Source organism: Kryptolebias marmoratus, linkage group LG17 (genome assembly GCF_001649575.2).
Source record: "Kryptolebias marmoratus isolate JLee-2015 linkage group LG17, ASM164957v2, whole genome shotgun sequence".
In the NCBI taxonomy this organism is placed as follows: Eukaryota; Metazoa; Chordata; class Actinopteri; order Cyprinodontiformes; family Rivulidae; genus Kryptolebias; species Kryptolebias marmoratus.
The window spans coordinates 16,666,667-16,684,589 of NC_051446.1; the positions used below are offsets into that span (position 1 = coordinate 16,666,667).

General features: G+C 36.8%; 1 protein-coding gene across 5 annotated transcripts in view; it reads left to right on the plus strand.

Annotated features, from left to right (window-relative positions):
* The window catches only part of LOC108249191 (protocadherin-15-like), a 211,362-nt gene that overhangs the window by 149,414 nt on the left and 44,025 nt on the right, over positions 1-17,923 (plus strand). For all 5 annotated transcript variants that reach the window (XM_017438411.2, XM_025010744.2, XM_017438403.3 and 2 more), the window contains 3 exons: positions 11,428-11,537; positions 11,762-11,902; positions 16,558-16,685. In XM_017438411.2, coding sequence (XP_017293900.1) covers positions 11,428-11,537; positions 11,762-11,902; positions 16,558-16,685 — 379 coding nt within the window. The remainder of the gene's footprint in view (positions 1-11,427; positions 11,538-11,761; positions 11,903-16,557; positions 16,686-17,923) is intronic.

Here is a 17,923-nt window from a genome sequence, read left to right on the forward strand (position 1 = left end):
CTGCCGGTCTGCAACGCAAAACCCAGCTAGAGTGGACTTACCAGTTCCGGTTCTGCCACTAGCCGATCATGTGAGTGAGTCGATCAAAGACTTTGAGCTTACTTCCAATCTCCTGGCAATAAAATCCTTAAAACTTTGTTGTGTCACTGTGAGTTTGAGTTCTGCCAAGCCTCGCCTTGTCAGAGGCCTATTTTATCTCGAATCTACTGGATAAAAAGGTTTCTTGGATTTTATACATGTTCTCCCTAATTAGTTAATTAGTGTTTATTTTATCTTTTTCCTAAAGAATATTAGCCCATTGTGTTATATATTGACTGGTTTGACCACTTTGATTTATTTCAGTGAAGTTGTTCTTGTGAGGCTGACTACAAGTTGGACTTTGTTCAGGAATATAAAAAATAAGCTGTAAAAGAGAGCAGAGAGCTTCCAAAGGGAACTCTTTGAGAAATCCCAAATAGCCACAAAAGAACATTTCAGACTTTCAGAGAGATGGCAGAATACATCACTGCAGGAGGAAAAACAAGAAACAGAAGATGCTGTGAAATAAATGTGGCCCCACAAAGAATAAAAAAAAGGAAAAAATTAAAAGATCAAGTTCAGGTGTGATGCCTTTAATATAGAGATTTTTTAGGGAACTATTGGAGAAAGAATGTTTAAAATCTCAATGAGTTTGAAATTAAAAGAAAGCCCCACCCTGGATCCCACCTTCACAACAGTCCCTTTTCCTCAGAAAAACAATAGACGGTTTTCACACCCCTTTGACCACATGGTCTGTGAGACAGAGATGTTGTCCTCTATTTTAGTTTAAGGAGGTCATCTGGGTACTGCTGCTCTGTTGCCAATCACCAGTTCTGAAGCCACTCAAGCCACATGCCAGGTTGGAGTCAGTTTGTAAAAGTTTGTTTAATCATATTTTAAAATTTGGTCACTTTGGTACACAATCTGAATCCAGTAATTTGACTTACTTCCAAATTTAAAAGTATCAGGGAAATATGTAAAATGCATATATAACACCAAATGCAGAGGTCTGCAGCCTTTTGGGATCCTTTGTTTTATATTTTCTTGTCATAATGATTTAAGGTCCGCTTGCTCTACTGATGTTTTTCTACGCAGATGATTATAAAACAAACTGTACACTCTCTGTATAATCTTTGTCAGTGCAAGGCTAACATTGATCTGTCCATTATCTCAGAATGACAAAAAATAACCTTTATGTGATGTTATTTTTAAAATCAAGCTTTTTCCAACAATTGTTCCACTGGTTGTTGCCCAGCATATTTATGCTGAAAATTAGGCATAAACTGCAGTGCATCAAATCACCATTTGCCCTCATTCTACTACTATGAGTTACCCATGTTTCATTCTTAGCTCTTTTTGTGATTTAATTGTTTATAGAACTATGGTTAAATAGCACATCTTAGTAAAGTCTCATTGATTATAAAGCAGTTCATGAAGTAATTAAATTTTGGTGCATTCAATTTTTGCTCATAATTCAATTTAAGTATTACAGAAGGTTAAATAGAAAAGTAAAAGCAAGGCTTTAAATTTCACTGCATTACCTTAAAATGACATTGAGCCCCAGCAGCCTTTGATAAGTCATGAGCCTGTGGGATTTATAATTTGCTTATAACATTTTTTTTTATTATTATTATTAAGTTTTGTTTGCAAACATGAGAAATACATCCTCCCCCAGTATGTTAAGTCATAAGAAACACATCTGGTATACCAATTAGGCTGAAGGTGACCTTCCACAACGCCAGGCCCGATGCACATAAAGCACTCTTGGCAATATTCCGTTTGTGACAGCAAATGGCCACCAACCGCGGCGTTGCTATTTTTAAAATCAGAGACAGTGAGGGAAGGAGGGGTGAAGGAGACGGTGACAGATGTTGGGAGGGGAGCGTTGGGCAGAAAAAGTTGGGTCGAGATGGTAAAGGTGATGAGGGAGAGAGCAAGAAAGCACTATAATATTTAGGTTTAGGGGATAAATGGGGGTAAAAAAGTGACACTACTTTTAGCTTTTCAAAAACACATTGAAGTTGACAGGCTGATAGGCAGACACACGCAGACAGACAGATCAACATACTGGATGATAAGTCTTTAAAATGACACATGAGCTGACAGCCTGACAGATTGAAGTAGATTAAGCAAATAGGCAGGTGTTTGTTTTTTTTTTCTTTTTTTTAAATTCTGAAATGCTGTGATGCAGATGGACAGGAAGATACTCAGACAGTTAAAATGACAGGCGCTCAAAATATTTCACTTTCATGACAGATTACGCTCGGGGTCAGCACTCAGACTTTTGTGCACTCGTATATTGTTCATAAGAAGACATCTTTTACGTGTTTGATCTTTCTTTTTTTTATTCTTGCTTCTTCCGGAGAACGCGTCATTCCACGCCGGATTGTAATAAAATTCCCCATATAAATGTGAAATGACGTTGGGCAAACACTGCAGGTGAACGGCTCTCTTGCTCCTTCAGATCAAACGGCTCGCATGGATCTGAAATATAATAAAGCACCAATATAAATGCTTCAAAAGCCTGAGAAAAGGCAGCTGTGGCATGAATGAATCAATTCCTATTTCTGCAGGTTTTTGTGTGACCTTAAACCAGCAACAGAAAAAAAGGAAAGTATTGGCACAGTCAGAGTCAGACTTTTTCCATCTTCTCCCACTTTGAATAGGTAGTTGTTGAACTAGGTGCAGGTTTTCATTGTTATCAGAACAGAACAATATGTTAAAGAAAGATGTGATTGGGCTCATTTTAAAAGCAGAATTTTCTTTCTTTTGTTTTTTTGTTTTCTTTTTGGTTGCTGCCACAGTCCGTTTATTTACCCCCGCTGCTCTGAAAGGTCAGTTTCTGCCAAGTTTTATGCTCCTGCTCGGTTACTAGTTACTGATATTTATGTCCGATGAAAAACACAGAATTACTTTGCTTTGTTTAAAGCCAGCACAGACACAGAGCCAGAATACAGCCATCATTTATTAGATACATTAAGTCCTAATGTTGAGTACCATTTACTACTTGTGACTGCCAACTTTTGCTCCTTTACATTTCCTTTCTTTAGCTTTTTTTGTATTGTAAAAATGATCCATGTTGTACTTTTCTGCTACTTTTCAGTTATGTAACATTTGTTGCGTCATGTGTAACGTGATGAACATTTGAAAGAATGATGTATAACGTTAAACAACTTTTTATACTCTTCAAACAAAACATCCATAATTAAATTAATAGAATCTGAAAAGTTAATTTACAAACCCAGTAAGTGTTTGATGTAGCACTGTTTGTTTTTTTTTTGTTGTTTTTTTACGTGACTGATATTGTTACTTATCTGCATCCTCCATGTAGCACAGAATAAGCATTTGAGTTTAAGAAAGGTACGGTGAGGATTGGTTAAAGCAATAAGATTGTGGTTTTAAAAAAAAAAGGTATCAGCTTTTGACTGAGTCACTTTATCTTTCTGGATGGTACCTTTGGGAAACCACATGATCACTTGAACAAACCTAAGATAAGTGTTTTGCTGAAAGCAAATATTCTTCTGCACACTGTTTAGATTTACTCAATATGACATTTTTTAGGCATGTCCAAATCAGCAGTGTGTTTCCTTTTTTTGTTTTTTACCATACTGTATACTGTATCTTACAGAAAATGGGAACACCTGTTGTTTCTACTGTAAATCATCTGAAAATGACTGAAATCCGAGAATTATGAGCAGAGAAGAGAGGGAGCAAGTTATGACTAAAGACTTAGTGTTAATTCATAAAAAGAAACTTAATCTCATTTATTTGAGCTGTTTCAGTGTTTCACTTTCTCACACACCATAATTTGATGACAAAGTAATGAAACACTCATTAGAAAAGTACACAAAAATGAAAAATCGTAATTACCAACAGTGTGAAAGAACAACATAAAGGATGTTTACAATCCAAGAGAAATCAACCTTATTGAAAAATTGGAATTTAGTGAAATTATAGTTAAGTTGAACAAATTTATGTAGATTTTAAGCAACAAATGCATCCAAACTCTACTTCATATAACTAACTATACTACTATAGTACTAAAAGTACCATGAAGAACATGAAACTAACATCTTTACTCACTGAGGCTTATGGTTAAGATGCAGTAAATCAAGTAAGAATGTAAATTGTGCAAAAAGTAATTTGGAAAATGTATTCAAAATTAAATAAAATACTAACCTTAGACTCAAATCTGTGTAGGCAGGCAGATATTTATGCCCAGAGTAGAGCAATATTAATTTAAATAAAGGTGTGAGGCGTTAATGAAAGCGTAGCCTGGTAAATTAGAAAGTTGGGTACATTTAGATAAGCATTTATAAAATTAAATGACTAGACTGAGCAAGTGTGCCTGGCTGAGAATGTTGATTATAAACAATGGACACACTCACAAGCTGAAAATCCTTCTTTATTGTCTAGCGCTGTGTTCATTCTTTGCTTTGTATTGGCTTTTGAGCCGCGCTTGACTCAGACACTCGTGCCTCTCATCTGACAGTAACAGTGATATAGTACGGCGAAAGATGAGGCGAGGACCTTCCATTAAAAGAAAACACAGGCTGACAGAAGACAGAGAAGAGAGAATAAGTTTTGGAGATGGAGACAATGCTATAATCTGGAAAGAATGATTGACAGGATGGAGGAGTGACAAAAAGAAAGAGCTGACATAGAGATAGTATAACAAAGTAAAAGGTGTGTGTGTGTGTGTGTGTGGGTGGGGGGATTAGGAGGAGAGCGTTAGAGGGAGCAGAAGTATAGCTGTAATTGTTGAGGTTATATTAAGCAGAAAAAAGAAATAGAAAAATGAAAAGCTTGTTGTGATCTACTACCACAGCACTTCAACTACAATCTGCTGTAAAGAATGGCAGAAATAAACCCTCAAAACACACTTTAATGCAAACATTTTTTTTGTATTTAAAGGAACACCTGCTCTCTTTTGTTTTGCTTTGTTTTTTTTCCAGCAAACAAAATCATTATGTCTCACATCCTCTTCGAATTACTTCCACATATATATAACACAATGAAAACTTGAAGCCTTAAAGTCCAGCTAGAGAGGATCGTCTAAAGGTTTTATAGCAGAGTCTTGAGAACACTGGCTCAGCAGTCTCCTAATGAAAATCCTCTGGTCAATTAAAAAAAAAAAACTTTAGAAAAGAAGAAGAGGACGGGGGTAGATAAAGTAAAAGATGGAGGCAACGGCAAGCGAGGACACCAAAATTAACGTTTCAAGCTGGAGTTTATGGATCCGTCCAAGCTGTGAGCTCAGACTGCTGAGCAGAAATACGTTGTGTTATTGGATTTCTGGCTGTTTGCACTGGATTTAAAAGAATAAACTTGGATAACATCAAAACATTTCAGGGAATAAAATTAGTTGGCTGCTGTGGCTTGTGTCTGTCTCAAAAATATTTTATTTCCTGGTAAGAAAAAGGAGTGGATATTTTTGAGCAGCCACTAAGTTTAGCCCACTTTAAATCTAAATGGGTCAGAATTCCCAAAACGATGTAGTTCCCTGGATAATAAACAGCCCTACAGAAAGACAGAATATGTGTGCATTTGTGTGGTGATATGTACGAAGACTAATATTGAGCTTAAGTCAACCGGTATTGCAATTTTTAGTTTCATTACTGTAGGGTTGACAAAGTTTTTTTACCTACTGTAAAAAAATAAATAAATAGGTATTTGGCAGCAAAACCACCCACACTGAATTCATCTTATTATATCTTGTTTGATACAGTAAGATTTTATATTGTGTAAATTATTACATATGGAAAAATTGTTAAGTGAGTGTAAGAAAAAACTATATAATGTGTGACACAGATTAAAGGGGGAAATGTGTTAATTTGTCTCCATTTGGAAGGTGAATCTGTCGCCAAGCACATCTAGAAAACGACTTCAGTCTGAAGATATAGTTTAATTGTGAGACCCTCCTTTCTGGATCTTTTTGTGCAATACCATACACCATATTGACTACATCTCCCAAAAAGAGTAGAGAAGCCACTTTGTGCCTCTGACAGAGAGACCATTATTATTGCTCTCTTCCTCAGGGGTCGGACTGTTTCTTGGCTGAACAGGACAACTGCAACACTTTCTCAGTGGTGTGTCTAACCAACAGGGGCGAGTGGTGCAGAGAAACATCCACCCTGGGTAGTCTCTGTCATTGTCAGTGTGAGAGCAGCCCGACTTCATGGGTGCCTCAGCAGAAAGAGCTGCACGGATGTGCTTTCTTAGCTCTGGGCTGCACCATAACCAGACTGTAAAGAGTATTCAAGAAAGCTTAAATAAGTTGCATTATATCAGATATTTTAGGGGTCTGCAAACGGTGGACCCAAATAGTCTTATCTGGACCACTGACATAAATAAAGATGGACAAAGCGACTCAAATAATTCCCACTATTCAAAACTGCTGTCTTGGCAATGCCTTATTATATTTTTGGAGTCTGCACAATAGAGATGTGGGGCTGTACCCTTGATATGAAAGCCCCGCCTTCACACCCTCCCAACTACCTAACAGGGTGTCACATTGTCAATAACAACATGGCCAGTGTAACATGACACTTTCTCGTTCAGCATCAGTTAAAAAATTGAAGCTAAATGTATTTTTAAAAATGCACATTCAAACATGCAACAACAAGGTCAGCGCTACGTTGTTCAGCAAAAATCAACTTTTTTCTAAAGTGTATTTTTATATTTTATCCAGAAAATGTCCGATTTATTTACAATGAGGGGCAGAATTTAAAAGTTGCACTGCAGCAAATCGCTAGGAGCCATTGTTTCTTGTTGTTTTTGACAAAGGTCTAGGCAAAAATTGGGTTAATAAGTTTCAGTAGAATTAAATAATTATATATATATATATATATATATATATATATATATATATATGCCAGCCAGTGGAGAGGTGCAGGTCTGAAAAACAAATATGCTGAGAATTTAAATATATACTGGACCATTATATTGTTGATTTGAACTGATGACTTTTGAGAGGCTTTTCCTTTTTAGATTAGTCATGAAAAATCAGCAATATGGCTTTCTTCTTGTATCATGACAACATTTTGCACAATGTAACTAGTTCATTGTCATCTCAGTACTGCACTGCCGTAGAACAGATAATATATTGTTTTTTAGACAATAACACACAGATGAAGAAAAGAAGCACTCAAAGTGACAGAACCTGAGTTCCTGCAGAGAAATAAAAAGGAGCCGTGTGAGAGGGAACAGAAAGATTAATAACAAGAGTGGAAAGATGACGCATGATAAAGAAACTAGATCTAAAAGGTAAAAAGTGGAAACAACATATAAAGAGTTAGAAAAATAAATGAAGTAGGCAATGAGAGAAAGACCCCAAACAGAAGGGTATCGCAGCCAACGTTTATCACTGTTCTTATTTTCTTCTTTCATGCTGCTAGAACTCTGCAAGCTGCCAGTTCTGTGAGGTGGAGTCCTGTGACCTATATTCAGTCTGAATGTGAGGTGTGGGGAGTGAATTCATTTCAAACTCCCAGCACATAAAAAAAGTCAATGCTGTGCCCCTGTAAGTAAAGTATGACAGGTGTTAATGTTTGTTCTGTTATCAGCATCAGCACAGCTTGCTGTAGTCAAGAAATTGGGCGATAAGAAGGTGCATGAGTGCGAACATGGTGCTGATAATCACTTGTATCAGAGTTTTAATATAACAAGTCCTTTGTACTGTGTGTGGATACATGCATCAGCGCAGCTTTAAAGGAGGCTGTAGAATACAAAAAAGTCCAGAGGATCAGCTTTCAGGAGGGAGTGTTTTAAGCTTTGCTCCTTCAATCCTGTCCACTTGCCGTTATGGAAAGGAAAGAGTGAAAGGAAAATAAAAGTTTGGGTTTACTGGGATGTTGGTTGGAAGCAGGAGCTAAAGGAAAGAGGAAGACGAGGGAGCAGAGAGAGTAAAAGTGTATGGGAGAAGTAGATGATGTGCATGAATGGAGCAAGTGGAATGTGGAAAATTGAGATTTTAGGGGGAAGTGGAGAAAAAGGGGATGAAACCGTACAGTGAGAGGGGTGGAATGAGTAGGATACTGCAGCGGTTTTGAAACACTACATAACAAGCTCATTGGTTTGATGTTTGTACTTCTAAAGGTACACGGTCAGGATAAGACAAATTATTTAAAACATTATCCATGAATGGTATTTTAATTCTGTTTAATGAATTGTCGTGGTTTTTAATTGTTTTTGCTACATGTGAAATCCTAATACTACTGGACTTTATATTCATTACAAAAAATACAAGAATATACAAAGCTTATTAACCAGAAAATGATCATCTTTTTACTTAATCTGAGCTGTTATAGAGAAAAGAAATTGCTCAAAAATTGCTTTTGACTCATTGCTAATTTAATAGACTATCTGTGTTGTAGACACAATGGGACTTTTACAGAAGATGTTTTGACATGTCACATTAAGAAAAGCTCAAGAGTGGATAATGATATTAATAGTGTCTGAATTATTTTGTTACTTTGATTCAATGCATGATGGCTCAGTTAGACATCCTCATGTTGAACTGAAAAAGACAAATTAGATTTTTTTTCCTCATAATGTGCAGACCCGATTTAAACCTCCTGAAGTTTTCCCCACACACTCCATTTAAATCTGCAGCATATTCATTCAATAAGCCTTAGGTTTAAATTTACTTGGGTAGAGCAGGTGGCTCGCTAAGCAATTGACTGGTCTGGAAGTTAACAAACGCACACTCAACACACACACCGTTTCGCTCCCCAACAACATAATTTATCACATTGTGATGACTTGATAGCCCGGCCAGTTGGTTGCCTGCGCTATAATGTTTAGCCAGCTGTGACTGTTGGCCTAATGACTGGACTGGGTTTTCCTAATGGAGCAAAACCTGCTGGAAACTTGAAATTTGCCAGATTCTAAGAAGATCTGTCAGAGCTGTAAGCGCCGAAACTGCTTACCACAAGCTAAGAGAGGCAGATGGACAAATACCAGGCCGTGTTTACTGTTTCATTTCACTGCTAATGGGACCTTAAAGACAACTTATTCCACATGTGCATCCAAATAAAACATATGCTTAAAACATCTATTCAGAGTCTTTTATATGTTTTAACTCATATGGGCTGGGACTCATCTCCTGGTGGACTTTGTGAAAAGAAAGTAAAAGTACAAACAGAAGTTAAAAAAATAAACTTTTATTGAATACGACATGTTTTATATCTAGTTTTAGAAAATGCAAATTTGAACCTCTTTCATTTTTGTTCCAAATGTGCCCCAAAAAATTGAAGCAGTGATTGATTTTTAAATGTTGGCAACATGGCAAACCATCCATTTCAAATTTGATCTTTAGGCTCAGCTTGTAACAAAAACACAATTTGTTCCTGTTTTGTTTAATTGTATCTACAAAAGTTACTAAGGACAGCAAAGTTTGACACATACAAATAGTATTTTAGTACCAAAAGCTGATTCTCAAAGCGCTATTAGCTGAAAACTTCACACACAGGAGATGATCAGCTGAAGAAAATGCGTCTCTCAGGTCCTGTGGTCTTTGCTGGATCTTTTATATTTTCTAAAAACATGACTGTCAGATACCATTTACTGGCTGTAGACGGTCTTTTAGGCCTTCTTCCTCATTATTTTAAGTCCACAGCAGACTGCATGGTGCAAAAGCACCGACAGAGTTTAACATCATCATCTCACAACAGAAAGGCTTTGTACTGAATTTTGGTTCAACTGTATTTTTTTTGTGGAGTCTGCATGTTTTTCTCATCCATATGTGGATTTTTCTGGTTTTCTCCCACAACCCAAATGGGAAATTCTAACCTGGCATTAGGAGTGAGCGTGTCCATACATGGTTGCCTTGTCCTGTGATGGACCAGTAACCTGTCCAAGGTGTGCTCTGCCTTTCACCCATTGATATGCTGCTGCACATTCTCTGAATTGAGAAAGCTCCCTGAACAGAAAGTTCAGTTGTTTTGTTTTAATAACTTTTTTTTTGGTTTCACCTGTTGACTTGTTGGATAAGCACCAGCTCCCCTGCAATCTTTAACAGGATAATGCAGGCACACACAAAAAAGAATGAATGAAATTGCACAATTTGCTGTCATGGTCAGATACAAGGACTGGCCAGGAAATAAATTAAAAAGCAGCCAACGTGTCTTGAAAAACTTTGAAAGACCTTCAGACAGCCTGGTCAACTATTGATCAGGACCACATTAAAAGATTACAAGAAAGTCTGGCTCCTTGGAAGCAAAGCATTAAAAAATGAGGGATGGTTTCAAACTTTTGCATTGTTTGAAATAAACTTTTCTTACTAGAAACTTTTTAGAGAATCAGTTGTAAAGTAATGTCAAATAAGAATTAAACTCAGGTCTCCTGGTGAACAGCCATGTGTGATTAACCACCACTGCAAATTAGTCTCTAAATATGAACGTTTCCTGCTTTTAAAACTGGTAAATGGTAGATTCACAAAATCCTGTGAGCCAGTATTCGTCTATGTAATTTTATCTTGACAAATAAAAAGCCAAGTGCTCAGGAACAAACTTTTTTAGGGGCTAGTTTGCTTTCATTTTATAATTTTTATTGTTTGTTGCCAAAAGGCAAAGGCAGATAATGTTTGTGTGTCTTTGTCTGTTACCAAAATATCTCATGAACCTACTGGCCAGATTTTAATGAAGGTGGCCGAAAGTAATCAGTGGATGTACATCTACAACTGATTACCGTTTGCGACCAACCCACTTCAGGATGGCCATCGTAACTATTCATTATTAGCACTAAAATGGCTACAACCCAGTCAGTTTTGCAGTTATTAAAATACACTGAGGTAGAGGCCTCGTTGCAATATTGAGCTGTTTGCTGCATCTGAATAAACACAACATAAACTGAAGAAAACAAGCGTCAAATGCTGGGGGAAGCAGGAGAGGTGATGGAGATGACGTTATAAGGCTGAAATGGCCTCTTGAAAGATCTATGTGGTGAGCACAAAGCAGGCAGAATGAATCAGCATTGCCACCATTTTAAAATGCACTAATTGGGTCAGACAGTCTGATACAGAAAGATGTAAACAACCATCACTAATGACATGCCTGTCTGGGTTAGAGCACAGCTCTAATCAGTAATAATTAAATAGGTGAAGTATCATTTTATTATTTAAACAAAAAAATTACATCTTTAACATAATTTTTTTCTTATTTTTGGTGCTACCTTATGCAGGCACTTCCAGCTTTTTTAAATTGGAACAGAGCTTGAATACTTTTTAGTAAAACCTCTCCCAACTCTACCAGTGGGGAGAAAAAAAAAACATGGATGCTTTACAGATTAAATTCTCAGCTGTATTTAACTTGCCAGATCTCAGTTACTCTTTGAAAAGAAGTGGGGCAGCTGTCCACACATGCACAAGTTTTCCTATCTATTACTGATGATTGACTGATTCGTTCCCAGGTTTCCACCAGTGAGTGAGGAGGCCGCTGTTGGAACCCTGGTGGGAGTCATCATGGCAGCAGCTGTCAATCAAACAATCGTGTATTCCATCGTTGAAGGCAATGACGGAGGTGAGTGCGCTCAGAGCTTTCCTGTTGGGAGTCTCTCTTGTGCTCCAGCTTTTGCCATCTGTTAAAGCGTCTTCCTGGTTGAACCAACCCTGACAACAGCTCGGGGAACACTTCCTCTCTTTAAAACCTCAAACAGAGATTGCTCACTCACTAGCTATCCTCCTTGTACAATAACTTTTTTTTCCTCATGTATTTTTTTTTTTTTTTTGCTCTGTTCTCTGCAGACATGTTTACATTAAATGAAACAACAGGAGAGATTTCCACAGCCAAACCTTTGGATTATGAGACTAATTCCAGTTACGTCCTGAAAGTAGAGGCTGATTCCATGAGAGTGGTGTCCTCCAATCTTCGAGCTCCCTCAAAGAGTAAGTGTGCTGTTGTTACATCTCAAATTACAGGGTTTATAGGACTGTGGGTTGTAATACGGCACTTGTACACAGATTAGTGAAACAGTGAGGTATAACATAAACTGCCACTTTATTTCTGTGGCACATCTACAAAATGTCTCAATTAGGACCAACATTAAAGGCTAAATTTTATTTTGCCTGCCCCCATACTTTTTGCACATTCACTCCAGAGAGTAAGAGTCAGTTGCTCTTGTAATGTAGGGTGACGGCAACAGGGTAGGGCTGTCTGGTCCTTTAAATGAACATTTTTCAGAGGCACACTTTAAAACAAAAGGATATGAGCTTACAAATGTAAATGAAAATATATTCAAATGTATTGGTTACCACAACAGCCATTATAAAGTCTAGTTCAACATATTCATATGTATTTTATTTAATAGGTTGATGAGACAAATGAGCAGAAATAGTGTTGTATTTCATCACACATGTCTGAGTGTTAAAATGGCATGTTTCATCATTAAATCATTGTCTGTTAAAAACATTTTTCGGTCATTTTTCAATTAGTTTAACTGAATTTATTTATATTGCGCCAGTTCACAACAAAAGTTGTTCCAGGACACAACACAACAAAAATAACAAGTCCAAATTCAGTTCAAAACAGATCCAGATTGAAATCTAATTGCAGTCAATTCAATCCGACTATAATACAGTACAACCATGTGCAGCACAATGAAATGCCAATTAGTAAAAAAGTTGACTAAGGAAGGAAGCAGATTGCATTGAAACTTCACTTTGGCACAATTCCCCATCCTGACCAAGCAGGTGGGCTTGCTCAACCCCCAGCTGGTGCCTCGACCAGTTGGGGGTCGAGAGGACAGGAAAGAGGCACAAACACACAAGGATTGGTCCAGATGTTGTTTCTATGGGAAGAAAAGCAGAGAACACAAAGTGAGTAACAGCAATAACTGCAAATACAAACATGGAAAGTAGAAAAACCAAGGAGGGCGGAGCGAGGAAATGTGGCAGTTTGTCCTCCAGCAGTCTAAGCCTATAGCAGCCTAACTGAGAGATAGCTCAGGAAACCCAAACCAACCCTAACTATAGGATTTTATCAAAAAACAAAAGTCTTAAACCTCATTCTAAATGTAGACAAGGCGTCAGCCTCACTGAAGTTGGTTCCACAAGAGAGGAGCCTGATAACTGAAAGCTCTGACTCCCATTCTACTTTTAGAAACTCTAGGAATCACAAGTAAACCTGCACTCTGAGAGCAAATTGCTCCGTTTGGAAAATATGGAACAATAAGATCATTACATTTGGTATTGTTGTTGATATTCTTTAACAAGGATTTGAAAACTAGCATAAATGTTTTTGTTCTTTGTTAAAGAGAGAAATTATTGAAAGTTCTAGTTTGATGTATCCTTATGTACAGCTCAGTAACTAGTTATGCAACTTAAGGGTATATTCACATTGTCTTTTTACAGAAAGATGTAATGACAACAGCTGATGGTGTCAGCTTATTGGATGTCACAATAAACAACCTAAATAAATGTATAACACTGCTGAACTTCTAGACCAATTGCAGTGGATGTATGCAGCTATCACCACATCGTTCAGTAAGCTACAAAGCTCACTTGCTGAGCTCTGGACATATCGTTCCAACAATCGGCTCTGTTCAATGCTGGTGGCTCAGAGTGGAGGCGGACAGATATGAGTCTCCTGGGTCCAGCAGCTCAAGTTCCATCAGTGCCCCCTGAAACCTTGGTCTCTTGTTGTTTTCCCTGGTTTGTGTTAGTAGATCTTTGCCTGCATCCATCATATAGAGTGTAACGTCTGTCACTGAAATACAGGCACTCCCAGGCGTTCCTATTCATCTTCTTACTGTAAAGCTCCAAACAGACAAAAGCTAGATGAAAACTACATGAGACAGCATGCTTTAATGTTACAGGGCTTTTAGTCTTCTTGAAAGGTGAAACTGTTCTCTTGTTGCTATAGCTTCTTTTTTTTCTTATTGAAGCTCTCTCTTCTTGATGTCACACGAGACCTCTCCATGACTTCTCATTTGGTCTTAATTCTATATTTGGTCTTTCTTGTTGATCTGTCAGCTGTCTATCAAATATTAACACTATACCAGTTTGTTGCTATTGTTTTTGCTTCTTTAAAAATGCTTGTCTTCCTGCTACCAGATGTATATATTATATCGGTACAAAACCTATTCTTAAATTTCAACCAGGTTTGCAGTAATTAAAGTATCTAAATAAGCTTGTACGCAGTTTGAAAATTAGGGATATTGTCCGTAAAGTTAATCTTTTTACACTAACAGAGTGATCCCCGCTGTTCAGGTCAACATTAAATCTGCTCAAGTCCTTCCTTTGAAGAGGAAATGCAGCCAAAACACTATTACTTGTGGTTTCATTTATAATTAGAACTGATGTGAAAATGGATCTAATTAGCCTCAAATTCTTTATCTTCTTGCTTTTTTCTCCCCGTCTCATTTTGAATGCGTGTGGGTTTTTTTTTCCTCTCCACTATGATCTCTTTCCCTCTTCTTTTCAAAACATATCTGTTCTTAATTGAAGCTCAGCTCCACAGCTTTCTTTTATCTTCTTTAATTATGGTGTTTACCACATGCTGTTCTTATTTCATTTAAACCATTTGAATTTTAAAAATCTGCTGGGATTAAAGCAGCAAGTCAATGAGAGCAAATCTCCAGCTTTTTTTGATGCATGTTTAATCAGAAAACAAATCAATGGGTTTGAAACAGGATGCTAATCCTGCTTTCTATCTGTGAGTGAAGGATGTCAGTTAGATGTTCTGGCATTGTGTCTTCCTTGTTGGGAAAAACTAAACCCGAACCTGAGATCTGCCTTCTGGCTTCATGTTTTAAGAAGCTGTTTTAAATGCGAATGATTCAAAACTTCATCTCTGTGACCCGATAAGATAAATTCCAAGCCACCATCTGTAAATACAGCAGACATATCTCTTTACCTAAATGTTTTGTCTCGCATTAAATATGACTAAATCACAGCTGAAAATCTGGTCATTTCAAACAAATTTGTTTTATTGAATAACGTTATTGAGAAAAATCAATAACACTACAGTTACTACTCTACATTATTCTCAAATTCAGAATTAATAACTTGTCTTTACATGCGTTTCTCAAATATTTGATTAAAAACACAAATCAAAGCCACTGCTGTGCTTTTAAAATTTTGAGCAGTTTCTTGTATTGCCCACAGCATACTTTCATCTTTTTTTTTTTTTTCCTTTAACATGTTTAAGGCTTTCTGGTAGTTTTTACAGAAGATGCTTTTCGGATTTGAAGAACTGATCAAGAATAATTTGAGAATTTATTAATTTTTTATAAATACTTGCCTAATAAGTCTTGGTGTCGGACTGTGTGGTTGACAATGAGAAATTGTTTCTGTTTAATTCAGTTCAGTTTGTTTACATCAAGTCACAGAAGAAGTCATCTCTGTGCTGTACAGGAAAAAGTGATCTGATCGAACTCCTATCTAAATGCACACAGTCCAGTTCATTTCAGCTTTTAGGCTTTTTCACTCAAATTATAATACAAATTGATTGTATAGGTTCTTATTCAGATTGAACACGTTCTTATTCAATCCAGACTTAATTCAATTTATTAGAAAGATTCAGAGAACTGTTCTGTAAAAGGCTGTGTTGCTAAAGATGCCAACAGATTGTCTGAATTTTCACTTTTCTTTAATTACTGTGATAAAATCTGGGATATTTTGTAAAACTGAATCACAGATAATCACTTAAAAATGTTTAAAGAACAACAACTCTGAACCAGTTGGGGACAAGCGCAAAACTGATAATGAAGTATGTTACAAATTACTGGAACAAGTTGCTCGAAATTCAGTAATACATAATTATCTGTTGTTGTTGTTGCAGTTGTATGGTTGTTGACAGAACTTTTTTACTGGTTTGGTCATTCATTTTTTTAACTGATTATTTCAAAATTAAACAGTTTCTATTTAGTGAAAATAAGCAAAACAATATCATAACAAAATTTAAAGTCCACTGTTTTGGATGTAATCTGATTTTATCAGTCATTCATTTCACCTTTAATGAAATTGTATCAAACATAAATCTAATTAGTCTGGACGAAAGGTCAGAGTTTATTGCCACAGTTGCTTTTCTATGTGATTTTTTTCCAAAACTTATATTGAGTCCAAGCATAAAATTAAAAAAAAAATAGAAGTGCTTAAAATATACACTTTTTTAAAAGCTGCTGATTGTTTAATGAAAGTAAAATGTAACTTTGTGAATTCATTATTCAGGGAGGCCGTTCATCATTGTCAGTCTAACTGCAGACGTGAAAACCTGGGTGACTGCTACAGAAAGAAAGCAGCTGAATAAGATCAGAGTTGTAATAACTTGTCACCATCATTCCCGGCGGGCAGAGCGATACCGTTGCTGTGGTCGGTACAGTTGGGCCACCAGCCGTTACGAGTGTTGCTGAAGTCTGTAGGTTTATGTCCATGTCTGCAGTTAAACACGCTGCTGCTGCTGGTTTTTGTTGCTGATGTTTGGCCCAGGTTGGAATAACGTCAAAGGAGGAGTTCCAAATAAATTTTGCAACTCTACGTGTTCTTTTTTTTCCTTGTCCCATATGTGTACTGTTTATGATCATTATGTGTTTTTGTTCTAGGTAACACCGCCAAGGTGATGATCGATGTCCAGGATGAGAATGACCACCCACCTGTATTCACCAGACCCCTCTATATTGGAGGAGTTGCAGAAGATGCAAAAACTTTCACCTCCGTCTTGCAAGTCCAGGTACGATTAAAAAGCTTATTGTGTTGTTAAATGTTGAAATCTACACAGTAAAAATAAGAAAAATGGTCACTTAAGGTACCTATGTGGATTTATATTTCTTTACTTGAGTTGTTTATATTAAACAGAAAACTGTTTTATGTCAGTAAATGACAAAATTATCTGGTAAAAATAGCTCTTTGTATCCTTTTATTAAGTTATAAACAAAACTCTTTGTTCCCACGTCTTTTGTCCTAACTGGAAAGAACCTGATATCGCTAAGAACAACCTAATCTCGTATTAATAAAATACCTTCATGGAGCTCAAAAAGTATATAAAAAATAAATAAATAAAGGAAAAAAAAGAGTCTGTCTCTTCCAAGCTCTGTCTCACAAAAAGCAATATATTTTAATGAGCCTGGATGCCACGAAAAGACTCAAATGGGTTCTCTTGCAGAAAAGTGTGTGCTTTAATATTTAATTGGGTTTTTTAAGATCATTCGTAGACGCTCTTGCTTCATTAGACCTTGCATCGTGACAGTTAGAGGACAGATAAGAGAAGTGAGAAGAGGAAACTGAGAGTCAGATTTAAATCCACAGTTACACAAGTAATAAAGTGTAGTTGTATCTTAACTTGTTGCAAATATTTACAGTAATGTTTCTACAAACAGGAGAAATGTAAAAAGAAAAGGCATCATACCGTCTTAAAAGGAGGGTTATCTTGTGCCATCATTCAGAACAGCTTCAGGGTTTCTTGGTTTACTGTTCTGGTTCCCTCGTGATGTTCCTTTACTAGTTAGGTTAGTGTAGATTCTCAGTCACCCAGAAAATGACAATCCTAAGGATGGAATCTCACTGGGCTGTGAGTACCAGAGACTAGTTACAAAGGACAAAGGGCAAGAAATTAGGTAGATTTTTGGTTTTAGTCTTTCTAAAGTGAGTGTTTGCAACCAAGCGACCAACAAGCCATACAGCCATGTTTTACTTGGCCAGTTTTCTAAAATCATGATTTATTTTCATCTCCAACTTCCACCAACATCATCCCCAACTCGACCCTGTTTCTACTTACCTTGGCAGCTGCCCCCTTGTTCATGATTTAATCTACTGGTGTGCACTTTTTAAATGAAGATAGGCAGATTTGGAACACTTTTTCAATAATTATGAATCATTGGCGTGTTGTTTTTTTTTTTAAACCTGGACATGTTTTCTGTCAAACGAGATCTCCCATGCAGGTGACAAAATCCAGCTTTAACATTCTTGAGT